Raw genomic sequence first — 25,883 nt, 5'->3', positions numbered from 1 at the left:
GAAAGTTACAGAATATTTTCTCTTTCATAGAATCTTCAACTCTCAGTTTTTTTCATAATTTTTGTTTTAACCTTATATATTATATCGTAACGTGACCTCGGCCTAATGAATTCATCACAAACTTGAAGATATACATCCCACGCAGAAAAAATGAAACATAGTTTTGTGATAAACCCTTAAATTTTGCTTAGCATTCAATTTGTTATCAATTTTACCTCTGAATTACCCTAAAGGATATCAAAATCAATTTGTTAGCATTCAATTTGTTATCAAAATCTATACTATAATGAGGCACTTGAATCACTCATGATGCGACATGTCAGCGTTTTCGTGAAGTCCACTTTTGAAAAATGTTAAAAATTGTCAAATCTATGGTTTGAACCCAGATTACTAAGATACAATCTCCACCATTGAACTAATGGATAATTTATTCATTGATGGCCGAAACTAATATATATTTATGAAGGTTAGAAGCCATTACTTCATGGCTTTCTCTCAGAACGGGTCTGCAAATGTATTATGGGATTTATTTTTAAATGAGCTTCATCACGTTATATTAAGAAATAGCTTAAGTTTGCAACAATTATAGTTTTCTCATATTGTAAATCATCATTGTTTAACATGAGTTAGAATTCTTTTCATCATTGTATTGGACTGAGTTATAGAGTTGCGCTGTTTTTCTGTTCGTAATTTTTTTTTACCGGTAAACTATTCATCTCCCCATCTTAAATCGCTTGATCATAAATATTTCTGATTTGTAGCCCCTCTGTAAACCATATATACTCGATCGGGTCTCGGTTCGGGTCCGGGTCCTACCCGATACCCGCGGATCTAAAAAAAGACCCATATAAGTACCTATAATTTTTCGGATCGGTTCCGGGTCGGGTATTTTCGGGTCGATTCCGGGTCGGATCCTCGGATCTGGGTAAAATGCCCATGCCTACCACGATTACTAAACTTTACAATAAAACATTAGGGAAAACAGTTTCAATATTATGATCAACAATTCAAATAATTAGAAAGACAACAAAAACAAAACTCCACAGCTCAAATAAACTACTAAAATAAATATTTATATAACGATATGAATAGAATCCTCATTTTGTATTGAAGATATTTCTTCGATAAATTTGAAAATAAAGATATACGTTAAGCAATTGTGAAGGTCAACATTTTATGCTAATAAAAATATTAATATTTTTTATGGATGATTAATGTTATGAGAAAAATTTACAATTATTCTTATTTGACCATTTTAAATATCATAACAAACAAAGAGAAAATTAGTCTTCATAACAAGAAGAATTCAATTAATCATCGTAATTAAATACTAAAACATTAATTTCAATATTTAACATCATAGTAAATGCACTATATAAACAAACGTAAAAATAAATAGGCAAAAATAACATCAATTCCTAACAACCTATAAACATATCGACAATGTGATAAACTTTCACAACCAAACACAAACATGAATAACAATTCACTTCTTACCCATCGACTCTCACACCAAACAACATCAACAGGAGCAAATCCTAGACAATTACTCCAGGTCTATATACAAAGACCAAACACACAATAATCATCGATTTCCAGGTACCATCAATTTTTGACAATCAAGGTAATTACAATAACCCAGTCGCCGAATCATTAGATTTCATGTTATCATATCATGACATTCATCATCACTACTCTACATTCTTTATTGAGGAAACTAACCAATATGTGATGAATTTAATGAGGGAAAACCATAATATTATATTCCAACATCTTCAAGTTACTCTCGCCATTAGAGACTACAATCTAAATGCAACCGCAAGACTTGACGTTGATCTAATCATCACGGACCTAAAAGTAACCCGACAACCGAAGAGGAAAACCATATATGCACCATCTGCTTTGAGAACTATACCAATGTAATCAATATTTCGACGCTCGCCTGCAGCCATAAATTTCATTGTCTTTGTATTAATCATTGGCAACGTACAAATATAAGCTTTCCAATGTATCGGAAAAATAATTTATGAGTCAAAACAAACTAATAATAAAAAACAATTTCATGTTTCAAACTCAAAATTTATTGTCTCATTCCTTAGTATTCATGGTATAATTATCAAACAATATTCGGTAGATATTCAAGGGCATAATCAATGGATAAAATCACATACACAAAATCACTCGATACATCAACAACGTCACCGGCCCCGCGCCTGCGCGGAGGCTATGCAACTAGTCAATAGAGTAAGAGAGGGAGACGAAAGAACTATCGCAGATCCCCTTTATTTCTCAGACTCGAGACTTTCAGATTGGGGTTTGACGCGTGTGTGCTTACCAAGCAGCATCTTATCCTTAGGGCCGAATTTAAACCAAGCCATTCCGAAGCCCATTTGTCCGTTCTTTTTGCTTAACCAAATGCGCCCAGCCAATTCCACAGCAGATCTGACCTGGCAATTTATAAAAATATCATTGGCTAAATATTTAATCTGACGTGGCTAGTCTCAAAAGCCTTCGTATCCTCCTTTTAATAGTAGTTTGATATTGAATTTCTTCTATGATTGATTAGTTTCAAATCAATATCAATAACAATGAAATAAAATGTTGTATATTTTATAAATAACAGGTTATCCTGAAGAGTTTTTTAATTATATTTTTGTTTTAATAAAATTCGCAATGTAGCTCTTTTTATTCAGAGTTAGAAAGGCACCCACACATGTATCCTCTTTAGTGCACACACGTACATACAACATGACACGATATCCTCTCACATACACAAACCATTCTTATCATGAACTTGTCTACGCAGTTTCTTATTCATTTTCCTTAGCTATTGAAAGTAACTCTGATGTATGTATGGGACCATACAGCCTTATGATTGGTTAATATAAAATAATCTCGAAGAAAATATCTTCTTACCGATATTTGTATAAATGTCGTATACACATCAAGTCCTTGTTACTAAGTGTTTGGTGACTTTGGTCCGTGGATGCGGACATAAATATTTTGTAACTACTGATTAATAGAATCATTACTAAATAAAAATTATAATATAAATTATTATTTATGTTTTCATCTAAAAGTTTTTTTGTCTTATAATTGTTTATAAATTTCTTTGTATATTACAATATATTTAAGAATTATCTTTAAATATATATATATATAATCTTTTTAATTATATAAAACTAAGAATTTTACTTGATGAAATTTAATTATATGTTTTATTTTTTCTTAATTTTTATTTTTTTATTAAAATGTTTTTTCAGATAACAACAAAATATATATAAAGATTATCTTCTTATTTTGATACCTAAGTGTTTCGTCCGCACATGCGTGCATAAACATTTTGCAATTAGTCCTCTAGACATCATTTGCGAAATGATTAGCTATTAAGATTGATGACATGTCGTATGGTTAAAATATGACATAGACAATTACATCTAATGCTCATATATATTTTTGAATATATTTTTAGAATATGGCAATAACTCATATATTACATTTAATATTGATTTATATTTTTGGTAAACTTTGTGAAATATGGTAATAAATCATAAATAATCACTAAAATAAATATATTCAAATATGAAAATTTTAATTTCGAATTATTATATAATTTTAATTTTATAATTATACTATTTTATTTTCTAAATTTTCTGCATTTAAACAAAAATTATAAAATTTTAATCGTAATATCATTAGTTTCTTTTAGATATCTACAAATTATGTAAGTATTGTTTAGTTTTAATTTTTGCTAACTATACAATTTTTATATTATTTTTAGTAATTTTGTACAAGTTGATTTAATACATTTAACCAAAATAAATAAATAACTTTTATCTAAGATTCTGACTTTATATTTATACATATATATTCGTAAATATAATTTGAAATAAAAAAATTATTTTCTCTAAATTTTATGCTTAATTAAATAATATTTATATTAATTATTGGTAAAAATAATAAAATATATAATATTAATAAATTATATTTTTAAATATAAAATTTAACTTTTAAAAAATTCATCACTGCACATGGTGCAGGAAAACACGTAGTTATTAGTAAATTATTTACTAAATAAAAGAGAGCTATTACTTATTTTCTTACATATAGTGTTTTTTTGAAGTTTTTGTTCATTATATTCATTATTAATAGATAAATCCTAAAAATCATTCGATATTCTCTTTTTCTATTAATAAAATCAAGAATTTCACTTTATTAATATTAAGTTATATGTTTTCTGGTTTTTATTTTTAAAATTATTTTAATAAAAGATATTTTTTTTTCAGATAACAACACAATATATATACTAGGTGATTTTCCCGTGCTCATGCACGGATATAAATATTTATAAAGTAAATATACTATAATAATTAATTGTTATTTATTTTTAATTTTATATTAATTTATAATTGTATGCATTGTTTATATTAATAATATTATATTACTTTAATTAGACATTCGATTTTAGATATGTTACTTATAGGTTGTCAATTTTGTTGTTTTTACCATCAATTTAGTTATCATTTGAATATATTGGTTTGCATTTATTTCTTTGAATTCAGTTATAATATTTTTATTATAAATATATTAATTTGATTAATTTTATTATTTGCATTTAGGTTGTTTGGTTTGTTGATTATGTTTTATATGCAAATATATTTTAGGATGATTATTTATAAATTAAGATATATTGTGCTTAGAATGAAATAAAAGATAAACTAAAGTGTCGGATTCCAAATTCAATAAATTAATATAACGATGATATTATGAAGTCTCATGCCTACATATATAAATTTTACAAAAAAACTAAATTGTAACAGTTGGTTAATATTTTATTTTATTTGTTAATATATTTTGAATCATTCTATAATTTATATTTATAAAATTAATTATTACCATAAAACTATATATTCTTATTGTAGTTTAATCTACGATATTAGATATAAGTTGGATTAGTCGAGTTACTCATGTTGTGAATATATTAAGTTGCATGTATTATTTCAAATTCAAACTGGAATATAATTATTTTTACTATAGTTAAGTCATATCAAATCCCTATTATTTTTATTTATCGTTTAGTGTGCATGTACTTTCATATATTTATCAATGATCAATATGAAGTTACATACATAACTAACTGATATATTTTTGAAAATCCATGAACACATATCAATATCTACAGTAATTAAAATATTTTATAAATTCTAAATATTTTTATGCTTTGATTTATTGAATGGTAAACTGAAACTTATTTTAAATAATCTTAAAAATCTGTATTAAAATTTGCTGTAGTATTTTGATTATGGTTATGTTAAGTTCCACAAACATAAAAACATAAAATTTAAAAAGCAAATTTAATAATTATTTAATATTAAGACAACTATAATTTTAATAATCATAAAATATAATATATATACTTTGTTAAAGTATATCGTGTTATTTTAATTTAAAATATTTTGTAATTATTTGATCAAAAGATGTTTACTGTTAAAATCTATTTTCCATTATCTAATATCTCTTAAAAATAAACGGTAAAAAATTGTGCTTGTATTTTAGAAAAATATAATTTATAGATATTTTTCTGTAATTGAAATATATTATAGTCAAATAAATATATGAAAATAAATAGAAAATTTCAATAATACTAATTATAAACTATTTGTAGTCGGTTAAACATATATTTGCTTATGTTACTTAATTATTTTATGTAATTATCTAAGAAAATAGATAGATATATAAAACTATGTTTATTATTTTGAAATTGTATTGTTTGAAATTATGTTTTAAAATAAATAATATTTATTATACTAATATCAAGATTATCTATGTGAAACTTTCTTTTATGAAATCAAATTATATACAAATATATATTTTTCATCTATAAAAATATAGATATAAATAAAGTATATTATTACTACAAAAGTAAATGGAATATATATTACTATTTTGTGAACTTTCCTTTTTAATGAAATCAAATTATATATGCATATAATTTCGTTTTAAATTTTCTTTTAAACTTTATAAATGTTTCCTTTTTATTATATATCTTATTTAGAAAATTTTAAAAAGAAAACTAAATAAAAAATCAATAAAAATATTTAACTGATATTATATAGGTATATATTTTCGTTTTTAAAATTTCTTTTAAACTTTATAAATGTTTCCTTTTTATTATATATGTTATTTGGAAAATATAAAAAAGGAAACTAAATAAAAATCAACAAAAATATTTAACAATAAGAATTTTAATTCATTAAGGGTATCCGTGTAATCAACCATCGTGAGAGTTAACGTAAGCGCGACACATAGGAAACTGAGTTCTCAAATAATATTATAGAGATATGAAGTAATTTTTAATATATCTTTTTAGATTTTGGATAATTCTTATTATTAGTAATATACTCACTTATCTAATCAAAATAATTTAAATTTGTTTTATTTGGTAATTAGTAGTATACTCACTTATCTAATAAAAATAACTTAAATTCGTTTTATTTGGTAATTATATATTTTATTTATTAAGGGTATAAACATATTAACCACCATAACTTTTAACATGAGAGCTTTATCTTATTATTTTAAAATATATTTTTAGGTTTTGGATAATTCATATTATTATTAATTTAATCACTAATCTAATAAAAATAATTTAAATTTTATTTTATTTTGTAATTAATTTATATATTTAAATTATTATTTATGTCTCCATCTAAAATATTTTATGTGTTATAATTTTTTAAACATTTATTTGTACACTACAATATATTTAGAAATTATCCTTTTATTTAAAAATATATTATTTTAATTATAAAAAATTAAACTTTTCCTTGATTAATATTTAGTTATGTCTTTTATGTTTTTTTTTTATTTTTAACCCGTTTATTAAAACACTTTTACAGATAACAACACAATCATATATAAGAACTATCTTTTGTTTTAATATAGATTTTTAGGTTTTGGATAATTATTATTAATAATTTTAATAATTCTATCTAATAAAATAAATTAAAATTTGTTTTTATTTTATGTCTAATTTATATGTTTTATTCATGTGGATTTGTCCGTTCCCATATGATTCGTTCCCTTGAAGCAAAATTAAATGTGCTGCTCTCGTTATTTTATATTAACCGGGGCTTCTAGCTCAGTTGGTAAAGGGTTCACAACTGTGAGTTCCGCCATCTGGGTTCGAATCCCGGCCACTGAGGAATTAACATTTTGGCATCGCCAGGGACAGAGGACCGACATGTGGCAACACGTGACTAGTCTGGACCACTTCTGTGGACCAGGATACCTCTGTATAATTCAAAAAAAATATATGTTTTATTCATTAAGGGTATAAACGATATTAACCGTTCTAACTTTCAAAGTGAGAGCTTTGTTGCGAAAAATCACTTCATGTATATTTTTACATGGTTTGCGAGCAAAAAATTATTAAAAATATATTATTTTCTTTAAAAAGACATAGTATTATTATAAATATTATTTGAGTTTTAGTGTAGATAAAAAAATCAGCTAGGGAAATTATAATAACATATGCATATTGATATTTTTCCTTCTCCCTGTCGGCAAGTACCAGTCCCAGGTTTATGCCTTTTGACACATTCGGCTCCACAACTTTACTTTTCAGTTTCACGTGTTCCACTTTTGTTTTGTAAAATTTTACGACATGTCTTGGGTTTTTTTTTCTGCGTAATCGCCGTTTCTTTTATTAATATAATAATTAAAACATAATCTTAGCTTCATATTTAAAATAGAACTAGGTGATTTTCCCGTGTTCATGCACGGATCTAAAATATTTATAAAGTAGATATACTATAATAATTAATTTTTATTTACTTTTAATTTATATCAATTTAATAGTTTATATGCATATTATAAATTAATAATATTATATTACTTTAATTAGAAATACACTTTTAGATATGTTATATCTAGTCAGTTTTGTTGTTTTATAGTCTATTTAGTTATCATTTGGATAATATTTTATAATTGTTTGATCAAAAGATGTTTACTGTTAAAATCTATTTTTTATTTTTAGTAACTCTTAAAAATAAGCAGTAAAATAATTGTGATTGATTTTAAGAAATTATATTATATAAGTAAAGCATAATTTATAGATATTTTTGTTGTAATTGAAAGATATTATATTCAAATAAATATATGAAAATAAATAAAAAATTTCAATAATACTAATTATAAACTATTTTAGCCAATTAAACATATATTTATTTTTGTTACTTAATTATTTTATGTAATCATCTAAGAAAATAGATAGATATGTTAAAAATATTCTCTTACTTTGAAATTGTATTGCTTAGAATTATGTTTTAAAATAAATAATATTTCTTTTTCTAATATCAAGATTATCTATGTGAATTTTTTTTATGAAATCATATTATATACAAATATATATGTTATTTTTAAATGGAATATTACCATTTTGTGAAATTTCCTTTTTAATGAAATCATATTATATAAGCATATATTTTCGTTTTTAAATTAGCTTTTAAAATTTATTAGTGTTTCCTTTTATTATATAGGTTATTTGGAAAAATTTAAAAAGGAAACTAAATTAAAAAATCAAAAAAATATTTAACAATAACAATTTTAATTCATTAAGGGTATACGTGTAATCAACCATCGTGAGAATTAATGTGAGTGCGACACATAGAAAAGTGACTTCTCAAATAATTTTATAGAGATATCAATTTTTTTAAAACATATGTTTAAGGAATTTTCTAGATATTTAAAGAGAAAAAACTGAAAATCTAAACATATTGGTTTTTAATCATTGATTAGATTTTGACCCTCTCGATCGAGCGGGTGTCATTTTTCATTTTTTTATCTTTATTTGTACTAAATATTATACATGATTTGCAATGTATATACTAATATAGTATTTTTAGAAATAGCAATGTGTTTAATTACATCGAATATTTTTTTTGCATTCTATAGTAAATTATATTACCGATATTTATTGGACATAATATATGCAAATCCAAATTTTGTATGATTAGATTTATGTATAAATAATCTAGAAAATAATTTTTTTGAACTAAAAGTAAGAAAAATAGATAAATATTATTTAGAATGGTATTACAAATTGATACATTAGTTATAATATTTGTAAGAAAATAAAAAAAAATTGTAGGCAATTTATTCCATATAGTATTAGATTTTTATAGTTGTATCTATAGTTTTCAAAATAGAGAAGGTATATAAAATAACTGCATTGGCCGGTTGTACATGTCAACTTAATTGATTTATGAGTACGATGTTTAATTTTTAATTGCTTCTTGGTTAAATTTATAAATATTACTGTTATACTAAAGATTATGAAGATACTTAATATATGAATTTAAACTTGGTTAGCAAGATTTTCAAAAATGTATAGATTTTTTTGAAACTCTTATTAGCTAAAATAGCTAGGAGTGTGATCTAAATTTGTAATAAGTATTTATTTGTATAATAATAATATATACTTTTAAAATTTACCCAAATAAATAATTTTTTAATATGACATGTGTAAACAAAATAATTGATAGTTTATATTGAGTAATTTTTTTGTCTTGTAAACCATCATTGTTATCATCCATACTTTTTATAATATGACATGTATATCCGCAAAAATGTATTTTAGTTTTTTTGATGGATCAAAATTTTATGATAGTGTATAATAAAGTATTTGTATATATTATTTAAAATATATGGTGTTATATATTTTATATTTTCAACATTTATCATACTGAACTTACATTGGGGTATTATTTATATGAAAATATATGTAACGTAATATATTTATATATTATATAAATGATTTTTATGTTAATTTTATTTTTTTAGTTATAACTAATAAATAATAAAAATATAATTACATACATTTAAAAACAATTTTGTTCATTAACTATTTAAAGCTAGGTTTATTAATTATTTCTAAACGCACACATAAATAATAAAATAGGAATAAACAATGAATATTATATGTTAGGTTTATTAATTATTGTTTCCATATATTTTTTAGTTATGGAAATTTATTAATTAAACATAAAAAACAGAGAATCATAAAAGGTAAATTAATAATAATTTCAGTGGCATGTCATTGTAAATAATTGTGAAAACTAAGGTTATAAATAAGATTATTATAGTTGGTTTGTTTTATATTTGTACTCCCTTTTTAATAAATAAGATTATTATAGTTGGTTTGTTTTAATACATACGCTATGGTTTCTGTAGAGTTTTGAAACCAATTGAACGGTTTAGTTACTAAACGTAACAGATAATGTAGCTATTAATTAGAATTACCTTATTTCAGACAGTAGTTATTGATCTCGAGAAATTCTTAGGTTCACCCCTAGAGTGAACAATTAGGTTCACCCAACCAATAGAATTTCATTATTTCATATTCAGTATCTTTAAAAAAGAAAATAAAATATTGTCAAATTATATTCTATTTTTAAACTAAAAAATAAAAATAAATAAAAAATAATATTAATTGCAAAAAAACACATTTAAAAAGAATTTTTTTAATACCGTCAGCTAAACACTAAACCCTAAACTATAAATCATAAACCCCTAAACTCTTGGATAAATCCTAAACCCTTGGTAAATCCTAAACATTTGGATAAATTCTAAATCCTAGAGTTTAGGATTTATCCACGGGTTTAGAGTTTACCCAAGGGTTTAAGGTTTAGTATTTAGGATTTAGGGTTTAGTATTTAGGATTTAGGGTTTAGTGTTTTGCTGACTGTGTTAAAAATATTTTTTTTAAACATATTCAAAGATTTAGAATTTATCCAAGGGTTTAGGGTTTACCAAGGATTTAGGGTTTATGATTTAGGGTTTAGGGTTTAGTGTTTTGCTGATGGTATTTTAAATATAAAACTTTTTTTTGCAACTACTATTATTTTTTATTTATTTTTTATTTTAAAAACATAATAAAATTTGACAATATTTTTTTTTTAAAAGATAATGAATATGAAATAATGAAATCCTATTGGTTGGATGGACCTAAAAGTTCACTCTAGGGGTGAACCCAAGTATTTCTCATTGATCTCCACTCCAAACTTTAGATATTAATTATAAAAAGTGTGAGAAAGGAAATTAGAAACTTTAAGAAAACAGTTAAAAAAGGCAAAAAACTTTTTGTACTTCTGTTTTAATAGAGTAGATTGTTCTTGGAAGCCCATTGAATTCAATATTATCGAATTAGACATATAATTTATGTATGTATGTAAAATAAATGGCATCAAATAAAATTTATTTTAAAATGCTTATATAATACATTAGTATAGTTGTAAATGTAAATACACACCGAGCAGAAGAATTATGAGTATAAAAAAATTAATAAACCAAGGTTTGAAAGCAACTTTCATCTTCGATAATGAAATAATGGTGTTTAATATTTAGAAAGGCATATATATATATATATAAAACTCATATTGCAATTGATATCCGGTGTAGCTGCCTCTAATGTCTCTTGCTCTCAAAGTCACAAGAAGATGAAGTCGGACAGATCCAAAACCTTAGATTTCACCTGTGATCTGAAAGCTGCCCAACCTGATGTCCTCCTGTTGATTTGGTCGGTGGTTATCTCTTTGTTGAAGGGAGATTTGACGTTTGTGGTGGATCGAGACCGTAACCCTTTGTAATGTTATTGTACTCCTTCGTTTTATTTAACTGATGTTTTACTTTCAAATTTAATTAAAAACAAATAAATTAAGTTTTTACCATTTTCATTTCAATCCTGGATGAAGTTAACAATTAATTCTAATAAATTTTATGTGAATTTAAGCAACTGTACAAAAAATAAAAAGGGAAGACACACATGTTAATTCTTTGTCAGTAACATAGTACACCTTACTACGCCAAAAACACCAACACAAATTTATTAAAAGTTGTTTTCATTTCTTTGTCAAAGTCATTGTATTATTAACTATATTATTTGAGTTTTAGTGTTGATAAAAAATTAGGGAGGGCAAGGATATTGAGAGAGAGAGAGAGAGAGAGAGAGAGAGAGAGAGAGAGAGAGAGAGAGAGAGAGAGAGAGAGAGAGAGAGAGAGAGAGAGAGAGAGAGAGAGAGAGAGAGAGAGAGAGAGAGAGAGAGAGAGAGAGAGAGAGAGAGAGAGAGAGAGAGAGAGAGAGAGAGAGAGAGAGAGAGAGAGAGAGAGGAGAGAGAGAGAGAGAGAGAGAGAGAGCTCATGCAATGCCAATAATGCTATAACACTCATTTGAATGAAGTTTCAAGCATTGTCTCGCTTCGGTTTCTCCAAGTGATCAGGTCTTACACATTGATCTTACCTTCAATCTGTGATTGTCACTCCCACTCCTCTGCCTAGTATCCCTTTCTTTCTCCCTCCTCATGTACTTCTCATGATCCAACAAGACCACATTGAAATCAAACGCTTCGTTCCTCTCCCTGGCCCTCACCCATCGTCGATTCTTAGAACGCAGTACCTTAGAACGAAGTACACCTTGCACGATACGATGCAGAGTCTACCAGACCAGATCTTAACGGACTGAAGCCATCCGCGCACTTGGATCCCACAGATGTGGTTCGCGGCAGGATCTTGTAAACGGACTCGCGTACCACGAGAAGTATATGCTCGTATGTCTCTTCCTCCTCTTCTTCTTCCTCGAACGACATCGGAAAAACACGCATGTGAAAAGCGTTTACCATTTTTATTTCAATTTTATATGAATTAATAGCAAATTCCAATATAATTTTTATTTTAATATATATTTTTAATCACTCATCTAATCAAAAATTAAATTTGTTTAATTTTGTAAATAATTTATATATTTATTCATTAAGAGTATAAACGATATTAACCGCTCTAACTTTTTTAACGTGAGAGTTCCGTTGCGGAAAATCACTTTGCAAATAATAGTATAAAGGTTAATTAAGAATTTATAACAAAATATAAACTATTTTGGATAATGATAATTATCAAGTTACTAAAATTCGTTTTTAATATATGGTTATTTATGTATTATAAGAACTAATTATTCATTAAGAGTAATATCGATATTAACCGATCTAACTTTTAACGTGAGAGCTCTGTTGCGAAAAATAACTTCGCAAATAATAGTATAGATTATAAAGCCCTTATGTTATTACGGTTGAAATAGATAATACTTTGGAGAGAGAGAACTAGTACAAACCTCATCTCCTGATTCCATTTCCTGACACTGAATTCAATTTCTTTTTTTGACACTTAGTTCAATATTACTAACATACTAGGATAAAATTCGTGACTTATCCGGAATAAAATATTATTTATAAAAATTATATATATTATATATTTTGTATTTATTTTTGATGTGATCCTGATCGAACTAGATGACAATGCTTCTATGGTCAAGTCCAGATGATCAGATGAAGATAAAGAAGGAACCATGGAGCAGCTTAAACTTGAGGAAATAAGGTACAAAGATTTAATTGTATCACTTGGTTCAACGACTAGAGTCAGACAAGCAAGATTTCAACAAGCTCTTCAGCAACTCCTACACACTATCCATAGCAATCTAGTGTGTGCTGATCCAACTACATTGTTTGTCATCCAAGCCTCGTAGATCTTTCATCAAGAGAGGTGTTGTGATTCACACTTTTTTCTTTAGTTTGGTTTTGTCCCGTTGAATTTTTCAAACAAGGTTTTTAACGAGGCTTAGACACAACACTTATATAAAAGCCTCTTGGTGAAACTAGGTCCATTTTCTACTCTATTTTCGTGCAAGAAGAATCCATAAGCCTTTTCTTACTTTCAAATTCAAACTTGGTTTTTGCTTTAATTGTTTTGTGTGTTTCCAAGAAGCTGAGCATGTACACTCTTTTTTTAAATATATTTTCTGGTCAAAATTCTTCAATAATATCATCAAACTCTTTTCTATTAAAAATTCTCTCTGAATCTTGTCTTATCAAAGCCTGTCTAGTGTACTTCAGATTTATCATTACTGTGCAAAAAAATTGATATCACTCGAATTACCTTAAGAAATGATTTATCCTTTCTCAAATAAGAGGTCGAGTTGTAGTACTTAGGGATCAAATTCACAGGGAGCTAAGGAGCACACTAGATCTAAAAGTTATATGATTAAGCTAGGCTAATAGATTATAAGACAATACATAAATAAACAAAGCAGTAAATAAAGCAATAAACAATTTGAACATGACAATTATTCAACTTGGCAGAGAGTTGTTTGATGGAATGATGGTTTGCTAGATCTAGGGTTTCTATTCAGGAATTCAGGATTATAGTAGTATGAATGCCTATGTGAGATGCTTGCATGATATTAAAGAACCCAACAGTGCAATAACCTAACTGTCGTTATGGCTATCTATCACTAGAATCGATGAGACATCTCAGTTGTGAATCATAGAAAGGCGTCGATCGACCTGCTGTCGCACGTATCGATCGACATATTCTCGCATCTATCGATCGACATTGTCTCGCATCTATCGATCGATGACTCTATAGGAGTATCGATCGATGCGCTACTAGTAAGCTTTAAGCGCGAGGTTGATAACAGTTCGTTAAGGAGTTTGCCAAATCAGTTGTCACTTATTTCCAGCAAATTCCTAGCTAAAAGAAGATAGATCCAAGGATTATATCAACTGTCATCATGTATAGGTTAGCTACTCCTATACAAGCATTAAGAACAATCTTCTAAGATGAGTATCACATGCTCAAGTATTCATATTTGGGGCTAATCCCACACAACCTATCTGAACCCTAAATCTAACAGATGGATCTATTCAGAAATGAAGTTTGTCACAAAAATCATAGATGAATAGATGAAAACAAAAAATAATATAAAACCAAAACCAACGAAGTTCCCTGAGAACTCTAAAGGATTTTCTCCCTTCTCTCCTAACTAATAACAATAGAATTTCCCTTTTGGTCTAGTGGTAAAGCACAAAAGCTATAGACTTACTTAAACCAACCCATGGTTCGAATATCTGCTAAGGCGGCCAATTTTTTATAATTTGTTTTTGGTCCTAGTTTTTTTAGGACCGGCCGGCTCTAATTATATAGTGGTGGTTTGTACAGTGATTCGAAGATCTGTGAATCAGTTGATCTGTTAACTTGTGAATCAGTTTTACTATAACTTCCCTTTTGGGCTAGTGGTAAAACACAAAAGCTATAGACTTATTTAAACTAACCTAGGGTTTGAATCTCTGCTAAAACTGCCAATATTTTATAATTCGCTTCTGGTCCTGGTTTTTTTAGGACCGATTCTGATTATATAGTGGTGGTTTGTACAGTGATGCGAATATTTGTGAATCAGTTGATTTGTTAACTTGTGGATTTTTATGCATAGTGATGGTTTGCGTTTGATTCGTGTATCAGTTGTTTTTTTTTTTCAGTTTTCCAACTATAACAATAGTTGAATTATTCCATGAAGAATAGTAAAATAGGACAAAAGAAATTGTGTTGACAAAGTTTTCCACGCTTTTTTCTTGTTAATTGAATCCAGACACAAATTCACAACTACCACTAATTTTTGTGTGGTTGAAGTAAACACAAGGCTAAGGAACCAAACATCCTTTTCAATTACCAAAAATAAAACGATTAACAATTTGATTATATATCTGATTTTTCAATCCTGTAAACATGTATAAAATTAGCTTATTTTTCTTATAACCACGAAGATCCGGCGACCAAAGTCAACCGACTAGCTAATAAACACAATAATAATTCATTATAAGCACAATAATAATTCATTTTATATGAAGAAATTTTGAGAAAGAACAGGTTCATTAAAATCCAGAAGACAGTTTTTCAAAGAATCGGAATTCGTTTAACCAGATTTCTTTTTGACTAAATGTTTTACCAGATATTACATCCACTTTTGGTTTTTCTTGCAGCACCCCAAGATTTATACCATCTTAAAGGCATACTTGTTATAAAATAATATCTAAATAAACTCATGGTAGTTAAAATAGGTATATCTAATAAGTAATAACAATGAATAATTGATCTTAATTCTTAACTAGTGGATCGAAAACAGTGAACTCAACTAAATTATCAATATCTTTTTATTGAGTCTAAAAGCATTTTTAATTTACTTCTTTTTTTTTAAAGTAAAATTTTAAATAAATGAATTTGTTCGAAGATATTTCTATAAATTAAAAAATCGCTTATTTATAAAGAAATATTAATTTCTATTTATTAAAAAGATCTTCTTTATTTCTATTTTTTGTCAACATTTAAAAAATAGATTGGTGATGTTCTAAATCCTAATATGAGTTTCATAAAATAAATTATTGCAAATTTCAAAATGAAAATGGATATAAAAAAAAGCGTTATAAAAAAATTGTCCCTTAACAATTTGGTTTTCTTTTTTTTCAAAAAACAAAACAATTTGGTTTTGCAAAATTTTAGTTAATTTAAGTATTCCAAAAATAAAAAAAATGGAAAGTTCTTGGCCCGTGGAACTCATCTCTCTGACTCGTGCTTTAAATGCAAAGTAGCGCGACGTCGCATCTTCTCTCTTAAGAACTAAGCAAAGATCCTATCTTGATCTTTCTCCTATATATATAAGCTTCTCTCTGAGCTCTGCTTTTACCCGAAAACATGGCATCTTATTACAGATTCCAATCTGGGTTTTGTCCTCTCTCGCCGTGTCCCTCTCTTATTGATAACTTCGTCGAACGGATCAAAGACGCTTGTCATTTCCTCGTCTCCGCTGTTCTTGGCACCATCGTATCTGTGATCTTAACCTTCTTCTTCTCCTAGGTTCGGCTCTCGTTCCCAGTCTCTGTTCTTGCTGCTCTGTTATTGTTTGCTTGTCTCTAACTTAATCATGTAATAGACTTTGCTTATTTGGAATTCGATATTATTAATTATCAAAATCTAGGACTTGGAGTTAAGAAAGGTGTTTCCTTTTTTGTCATGTTCAGTGGGCACATTGTTAGGGGCACTTACAGGAGCTTTGATAGGCCAAGAAACAGAGAGCGGGTTCATCAGAGGAGCAGCCATTGGTGCCATTTCCGGAGCTGTTTTCTCCATAGAGGTCTTTGAATCATCCCTCGATCTTTGGAAATCTGATGAGTCTTGTTTCGGGTGCCTTCTCTACTTGGTGAGCAGAGCAAAACTTTGCTCTGTTTCTAAATAAGAATTTGAATGAAACTTGGAAGTGACAAGTGTTTCTCTTCTTTTGTGTAGATTGATGTCATTGTTAGTCTTTTGAGCGGGAGACTCGTAAGGGAGCGCATAGGTCCTGCAATGCTAAGCGCAGTGCAAAGTCAAGTATGTTTTGCATACAAAAAGTTTTCATAATTGCTCCATTATGATATAAAATTTTAATGTTTCTTTTGGTATCAGATGGGAGCTTTGGATGCATCCTATGACGATCTCTCGAGCCTATTCGAGACAGGAGGCCCAAAGGGTCTAACAGGAGACCTTGTTGAGAAGATCCCAAAGTTGACTATCACTGGCAACAACAACACAGATGCATCAGAGAGCAGAGACTCCTGTTCTGTTTGTCTTCAGGTTCTGCTTTCGTTTTAGCTTAATTACTGATCTAATTGACAACTTATTTTTGTGGTTTCTCATTCTCCTTATTTGATGTGTTTTTTTTTTTTTTGCCAAAAGTTTTTCTATTAATTATTTGATGTGTTGATGTTGCAGGATTTCCAGCTAGGTGAAACAGTAAGAAGCTTGCCTCATTGTCATCACATGTTCCACTTACCTTGCATAGACAAATGGCTCCTTAGGCACGGTTCTTGTCCCATGTGTAGACGTGACCTCTGATTCTCTCTTCATCGTCCATCTCTCATAATGCAATCAAACCGTGCAGCTCATGTACGTCTACACACAGCACTTAGCACCTAATCTGGTGCTCCTCTCAACTTTCATGTAAAGTACAACACTTTTTTTTATTTTGCTTTGACCATTACACACTCCTTAATATAGGATACCGTCATAATGTAATGTTTAGTCAGCAGATGTATATAAGAAACGCAAAAAAAAGAAGAGTTTTCTACTTTCTCTTTGTCAAGGCATATGATAGTGTTCAATTCAAGCCAGAAACTAGATGGTATTATTTTTCTTTTGAGGTCTTGAGACCATTGAGGGGACCAAATTGATCAAACCGATCGTAATATAGATTCTTGTCCGGTGTACCAAAACTTAATATAAGTACTTCATATTTAAAGCACTCTTAAATGTGTTTTGATATTTTACCTAATCATATTTAAGATCTATTTTTTGTGTGAGAGAGAAGTAACAAAAACACTCGCAACGGTTTGAGTCCTTATCAAGCACCAGATTGTAATACCACATCATCGTAATTAATGACATCTACTAACATTAAGTCCTCCACTTCTTCTTCTTGTACTGGTTTTTAAGAAAGTGCTGGGCGCCAAGCAGATGGTATGACATCTACTAACATTTTGTCCTCTCTTGTACTAGTGTTTAAGAAAGCTTTAGGGGATAAATGGATAGTGACTCAAAACGACTAATCAGATACATAAATATTAGTTAGTCAGCCTACATGTTTACCAGTTTTTATAATATTAGGTGATAATCTGCACCATGCGCGGAATGAATTTAGAAAAACAATTATATTTGGTGATTATAAACTTTACTATTCATTTTCTTGCATTTTAATAATAGTTAACAAATACATACATGCCAAATAATAATAATAATCATTTATCCGCATATTTTAAGAGATGAACGTTGTATATACATATTATTTTATATATTATTTTTTACATAATGTAATAACAAATAATAAAGATATATTGAATAGTTGAGAAACATTAATTATTAAGTAGTATATAATTAAATTGATACAAACATAAAAAAATCACTCTTTTATTAACTATTATTTTATAGTAAGTAAATCTAAATAATCACATTTATCTATTTTGTATATAATTTAATTTAAATGATACTAACATAGATATATAATATATTTTAATATGACTATCTATTAAATAAGACTTCGTAATCATACGGTTTTATGATCATTCGTATCTTTTTATAATAAATTTTAAATCGTTGATAACAAAATTTTTAATGTGAAACTTTTAATAAGTTTATAATTATAAAGTTTCTTGAAAATTCATCACAAATTTTGAAATTAAAATGTTTATGTATTCTTATATGGAATTATATATATATATATATATATATATATATATATTAAATGTCTATTAAATGAGACTTTTTACTCATATGATTTTAAGATCATGTGATTCTTGTTATAATAAAAATGTTAAATCATTGATCATAAAATTTTGGGAGTTTTGCAGACATAACTCAAAATTTAAACTCAAAAACAAAACTGACCTATGATTTTTTTGGAACTTTCATTTGCCTTATTCACCCAAATTTTTAGATTATTCACAAAAATGCCACTACTTTTTTCTCGAAAATGAGTTTTTTTATTCTTTCATCCTCATCTTCTTCAAGTATTACAATATTGTCATTGCCATCAATACATCAATCAACATGAACAATCAATTTGAACCTCTTAATTTATCTAAAATCGATTCACACTTCTTCTATTTCATTTCTTATGAACTAAAAACAACATAAATTTCATTTTCTCTCTTTATTCATCCAAAAATCCCAAGATTTTGATTCTAAATTTTTTATGGTTCATAGAGCCATTCAAGCTTATGATTCTTGGTGGGTCACTTTCGTTTGAGCTTCTGCGTATTTTTAGAAGACTTATGTGTGCGAAATCAGTTATCTCACTGGTTGAAGCTATGAAATCAATTTTTTTTTTTCAGATTTGTTCGTCAGAAGACTTTCGTGTAAGTCTTCTCGAAGTAGAAGACTTACACGGAAGTCTTCTGGTCAGTACATATGTTAGTTTTGTAATTGACAAGGTATATGTATTTTTAGAGTTAACAAAAAATCTCGAAAATACAAGAGAAGACTTCCCAGTAAATCATCTACGATAAACATGTTAGTTTTGCATTTGACCAGATTGTGTCAGAAATTTGATTTTTTCTGGACGACTTACAAGTAAGTCGTCCAGAAAAAATCAAACTTCAATATTCAGTTATAAATTTGACTAATTTTTCTATTATTGTTTGTTTGCTATTGAAGTTGTATCAATAGCCTCAATAATGTCAAGTAATATTTGCAAGATAATATTGTGGAAAATGAACATATTTACCAAATGTTTTCATTAATATTTCTTCAAATTTACAAGAAACACAACTAAAAGTGTATACATACAAATCACAAAACAGACCAAAAATAAAACTATTATATATCAATCCTCCACAAAGACAAACTTAGACTCTACTTGATATGGGAGAAGACTCGTGAGAAGACTTTCACGAAGACTCGTCAGAAGACTTCTTCTGGAAGACTTGTAGGAAGTCTTTTAGCGCATTATATGTTAGAAGAATTCTGAGAAGAATTTCCATAAGTCCTCAAAATTCTAACTCGGATCTGAAAAACCTGCAATCCAAAAATGTTCAAATGACTTCAAAAAAATAAAATAAGTGGAAGATAAGATATATCTATCTTAAATAGCACACAAAATACATATCCAAAAAATTTAGATCTACCTTTAAAAAAAGTGAAGATGAGAACGATGTGATAAAAACCTGCAAAAAAGATAAAGAACGATAAATGGATATAAATTTTTGTGCTTTCATGTTTATAAAGATTAGAAAGGGATTGGAGAATTTTAGTTTGGGAAAAGTTAAGAGCGTTATGCAACAAGAGATTACTAAATAAAGAAAAATAAGACGTAAAAACTTACCAAAACGCTCAGATCTGTTATTAAAGATGAAACATGGAAGAAGACTCTGCCAGAAGACTTCCTGGAAGTCCTCTGAAGCATTATATTTTAGAAGACTTCCTAGAAGTCTTCCAAAGTCTTCCTGATCTGAAAAACATGCATGTCCAAACTCGGATCTGAAAAACCTGCATATTCAAAAATATTCAAATGGCTTCAAAACAGAGAAAATGAGTGGAAGATTAGATAAATATACTTTTATAGAACACACAAAAATACATAACTAAAATTTAGATCTACCTTTAAAGGATTGGAAGATGAGAACCATGTGACAAAAACCTGCAAAAACAAAATAAATAAATAAGAAAAACCTGAGAACAACATGAAAAATTTATATAAACTTTTGTGTTTTGATGTTTAAAGAGATTAGAAAGAGGTTGGAGAATTTTAGTTTGGGAAAAAGTTAAAATATTTATGCAGCAAAAAGTTACTAATTGAAGAAAATAAGACAAGAGAACTTACCAAAACGTCAGATTTGTTATGAAAGAGGAGACATGGGAGAAGACTCCGTCAGAAGACTTTCATGCATATCCAAAGTCTTCTGACGCATTTATTTTAGAAGACTTCTCAGAAGTCTTCCAAAGTCTTCTAGATCTGAAAAACATGCATATCCAAATCCAGATCTAAAAAACCTACATATCCAAAAACGTTTAAATGACTTTAAAACAGAAAAAATGAGTGGAAGATTAGATAAATATACTTTTATAGTACAAAAAAATTCATATCTAAAATTTATAGATCTACTTTTAAAAGAGTGAAAGATAAGAATCATGTGATCAAAAACCTACAAAAACAAGATGAATTAATGAGAAAGACATAAGATAAAAATGATAAATTGATATAAAGTTCACTGTTCTCAAGTTCAAAGAGATTAGAGAGAGTTTTAGAGCGAAAACATTACATTTTTGTTGCAGCCATTTGAGAGCAAGAGAGAGAATGTGTAAAATTTTCTTTATATATGGAGACAACAAAATTTATTTAGGTCAAATATTTTCGATTCAGAAGACTTTCATGGGAGTCTTCTAACTCGTAGATACTATTCATCTGAAGACTTCGTGAAAGTCGTCTAACCCATAAATACTATTCATCAGAAGACTTTCTGGAAGTCGTATATCCCGTAAATAATATTCATCAGAAGATTTTCTGGAAGTCGTCTATACCCTAAATATAAACCATAAACTTAATTAACTAACAAAACACTTCATTAAACTTAAATTTAGGTTAAAAATGTTTATTACACATAGAACTAAACACATATATGTCAAAATTTAATTTTTCAAAAAAATGTTAAACTTCCAAAATCTAAGACCATGTTTATCGGTGGCTATAAGTATGTATCTTAACATTAATGTGCTGAAAATTAAATCAAAATTAGAGAAATAAAAGAGGGACGTTAACTAAATAAGAACTTTTCCTCCCCGTCCTTGGAAGCACGTGTCGTGACGCGAAGACCGAAGGGGTTGAAGAAAGTTGTGTTTATTTTCAACTTTTTATGTTCTTTGATTTCAGTCTTTGTGCTGATTTCCAGCGAATTTGATCTCTCTCTTTCGCCATCGATTTGAGGTCTTCTTCCTCCTCTCCTCTCTCTCCAATCCTTCGATATCCTCTCCTCTCTCTCCAATCCTTCGATATCCTCTCCTCTCTCTCCAATCCAGTGTCTCATCGGAATCTTCAAACCACCGGCGATGCGTCTCAATTCCCGTTGATACGAGTCCATAGCCTTAGGTTTCTTCAATTCTGTTACCGGAAACTGGAGCTGAAGGCGGGCGTCTCTCTGGTTGAGTAGCTCTTTTGAAGATTTTTGTTTAAAAAACGCACAACAAAGATGTCGTTGAAGCATCATCATCATAGAGGAGGAGGAGAGGTGTCGGGTTCCAAGAGTTTTGTCCGACAGGTAACAAAACGACAATGCTCTGTTTTAATTAACTGACCACCAATATATATAACTCCTCTGTTTACGAGATTCAATGTTAATCTGATTCAATGTTAATCTCAATTATAGTTTAACATATGCAAAGCTGTAGCTTCTGTTTGCTCTGCAGTTGATGTAATTTCAGCAATCCAGTTTGATAATTCTGGTGACCACCTCGCTACTGGAGACCGTGGAGGACGGGTTGTTCTTTCCGAGATAACCGATGTCAAGAATGTAATGTCCCTGCGTTTGTCATCTGTAAGCGATTTGTCTGAAAGATGGGGAAAAAAACTTGACATGTTTGTTGAAATGCTATATTGATTACAGAGCATGGAGCAAGAAGGGATGAAGAAACAGGTTCATGCATCTGAGGAAGCTGCCAGCGGTGAGCTAGAGGCCTCCCTGGAGTTCTCTTCTTCCGTTTACGTCTCTAATAACGTCCTTAATAGCTTCCAGTGTCCCGTGTGCTATTCCCCTGCCTCGACTCGATGCTCTCGCTGCTTAGTTGCAGACAATGTGAATGTCGAAAGCTGAAAGATGGTCGAATGTTTAAATTTTTAATGCTATTTGCTAATGACATGTTGGTTTCTTTTCTTCTGTGTTCTTTCACTTGTTGTGTCTTGTACAACAAGGTCTCTTATGGTCAGGGTCAAACAGAGCATACGAGGCGGAGAAGATTTGATCTGCATGGTCAGAGTCAAACAGAGCTTGTTGTTCTGAGAGACCTTGTTGTTTTTTTTTTGTTTATCAAAAGAGACCTTGTTGTTCTGAGAGACCTTGTTTACTAAGAAACTAAAAATGTCCTAGCAATAATCTACTTAATATGTGATTGTCCTTAGCAAAGTTTCTTAAGGACAAAAAATCAATTAAATATGTTAAGGACTCAGGTTTGTGTCCTTCCGATAATGATGGTTTAACGCTAAGAAAACATACAACAATACAACATATGTTATCAAACCCTAAACCAAAGAATACTATGACTCACTATATTCACTAATCTGTGTTGAAAAGTAATTCAATTTTACTATTTTAATTTATATAATTTAAAAATGTTTATAATTACATGATTTTAAATTTTCCCAATAAAATATTTTTCATAAAATTTTTAAATTATTTTTCACTCCAGGAAGTCTTCCAGAAGACTTACAGAACCTCTGAAGACTTTTTGGGATTATTTTCGTAAAAATGAATTCTGATTTTTTTGTTTGGTCATAAGAGGCTTGGTGTAATTTCACAAGGTTTTTAGATTAGTTTTGCATTTGATTGAAGTTTGGGTATATTTTGTATTTAAAATCAAGTTTTGAGTCATGTTTGGCAAATTCTGTAAAATATTTAACATAAGAATTTTAATAGTTTTATTAATTTATAGCCTTTTTAAATTCAAAATATAACCTATACGAAAAATCAAATTTGAATTTTATAATTAATTTGATTTTTAACTTATTTTAATAGTATAAAATTAAAATAGTCACATTTGATAATTCTGTAACTTTTATTTAAGAAAGAAATGAAAATAGTAATTATACACTTTTAGTTAATTTTATGATTATTTTAATGAAAAATATAATATATATTTAGATGGACCAACATATTTTTCTAAGGATTCTGAAAATCATCTTGATGATGATACGTGTCTACACTTAAATGCTGTAATGCTCCTCAATTAATATTGAACTAGATTTTGACCCGCGCTTTGGAAGCGCGGAATATTTTACGATGAAAAATTTCACTAATAATTTAACAAATATTTTGGTAATTTTTAAAGAATGTGTATTTAAAATATTTTTGCATTTAAATCAGTGTTTATAAATTCAACCCGATTGTGATTATACCGGTTAATCCGGAAATCTGACAATTCAATTTAGGTTTTTAAAATATACATATTAAAAAAAATCACTAAAACCCGAGACTAACCGATTGAACTGATGGATGACTGATATGTAATCTAATTGGATTTAAATTGTAATAGTTTCATAATTTGTAATCTTATAATCCAAATTTTAAAGTTTATTATTTTGTAATTTATGAAATTATAACGTTTCTACAAAATTTTAAAGAGAAAATGATATATATAAAATAACTAAGATTAATTATTGTATTGTTTGGAAACATTGATAGTAGTATAAAAAATATATTGTTTGGAAACATTGATAGTAGTATAAAGAAATAAGTATATTGTTTGGAAACATGGATAGTAGTATAAAGAAAGGAACATTAGTGATTTAATGTAGGTTTAACTATAAAGTATAAAGGTGTATTTAATTTAAAAACTTACAAAATAAATATTAGGTCCAACAAAATGTTTCTGTTTTAATAAGATAGATGATACTAAATATATATAATACAGTAGATTAAATATAATTATTTGCAAAAGGTAATATTCATATTCCTTTCTTTTTGTAAGATTCCATACTATATAAATTAATTATCATATATTAGTTAAAAATAATCCTTTTATATATATATAATCCTTTTCTCACGACTTCTCATCTTCATACCCCCCTCCCCAAAAATAAAGCACCACATTCAACATTCTATATATGTATATACTAGATGTTTTCCTGCACCATGTGCAGTGATAATTATTAATATTTAAAAATGTAATTTATTAATATTTTATCATTTAATTAAGCATAAAATTAAGAGAAAATAATTTTGTTTAATTTTAAATTATAATTAAGAATATATATGTATACATATAAAGTTAGAATCTTAGATAAAAATTATTTATTTCTTTTGGTTAAACGTATTAAATCAACTTGTACAGAATTCCTAAAAATCATATAAAATTATATAGTTATCAAAAATTAAAACTAAACAAAATTTATATAATTTGTAGATATATGTTGCTCAAAAAAAATTTGTAGATATCTAAAAGAAACTAATGATATTACGATTAAAATTTATATTTTCTTTAAATGCAGAAAATTTAGAAAATTTTAGATAATAAAATTTTTATAATTATAAAAGTAAAATTATATAATATTTCGAAATTCAAAATGTCATATTTGAATATATTTATTTTATTGATGATTTATGAGTTATTACCATATTCTAAGAAGTTTACCAAAAATATAAATCAAAATATTAAATGTAATATATGAGTTATTGTCATATCCTAAAAAAAATTCCAAAAATATATGTCATCACTAAGGGGGGTGTATTGGACAGAGGATTTTGAGGAGTTGTGGGGTGTTTTAATTT

General features: G+C 27.8%; 2 protein-coding genes across 4 annotated transcripts; both read left to right on the top strand.

Moving 5' to 3' along the window:
* Positions 1-16,558: 16,558 nt before the first annotated feature.
* Positions 16,559-18,049, top strand: LOC108807148 (NEP1-interacting protein 2). The gene is given in 5 exon segments (XM_056989512.1): positions 16,559-16,734; positions 16,874-17,077; positions 17,164-17,247; positions 17,323-17,490; positions 17,629-18,049. Coding segments are annotated over 5 exon segments (741 nt in total). The 5' UTR covers positions 16,559-16,572; the 3' UTR covers positions 17,752-18,049.
* Positions 18,050-22,132: 4,083 nt separating this feature from the next.
* Positions 22,133-23,522, top strand: LOC108810080 (uncharacterized). 3 transcript variants are annotated; one of them, XR_001942961.2, is made up of 3 exons: positions 22,133-22,661; positions 22,792-22,913; positions 23,007-23,522. XR_001942961.2 is itself a non-coding variant. In XM_018582212.2 (3 exons), the coding sequence occupies exons 1-3, from the start codon at positions 22,593-22,595 to the stop codon at positions 23,211-23,213; spliced, it is 420 nt and encodes a 139-aa protein (XP_018437714.1). In that variant the 5' UTR covers positions 22,137-22,592; the 3' UTR covers positions 23,214-23,522. The 3 variants fall into 3 exon arrangements, 1 of the variants encoding a protein (XP_018437714.1); XR_001942960.2 differs by having other exon boundaries at positions 22,135-22,661; positions 22,810-22,913; XM_018582212.2 differs by having other exon boundaries at positions 22,137-22,661; positions 22,770-22,913.
* Positions 23,523-25,883: the final 2,361 nt, after the last annotated feature.

Source organism: Raphanus sativus, chromosome 6 (genome assembly GCF_000801105.2).
Source record: "Raphanus sativus cultivar WK10039 chromosome 6, ASM80110v3, whole genome shotgun sequence".
Lineage (NCBI taxonomy): Eukaryota > Viridiplantae > Streptophyta > Magnoliopsida > Brassicales > Brassicaceae > Raphanus > Raphanus sativus.
The sequence above is the reverse complement of the archived record's forward strand: the minus strand, read 5'-3'. Positions and strand labels throughout refer to the sequence as shown.

Bases quoted from the DNA above. Each gene is read 5' to 3' on its own strand.
- LOC108810080 (XM_018582212.2), top strand. From the start codon at position 22,593: ATGTCGTTGAAGCATCATCATCATAGAGGAGGAGGAGAGGTGTCGGGT. The intron at 22,662-22,769 runs GTAACAAAACGA...TCTCAATTATAG, and splicing joins CCAAGAGTTTTGTCCGACAG to TTTAACATATGCAAAGCTGT. The intron at 22,914-23,006 runs GTAATGTCCCTG...TATTGATTACAG, and splicing joins AGATAACCGATGTCAAGAAT to AGCATGGAGCAAGAAGGGAT.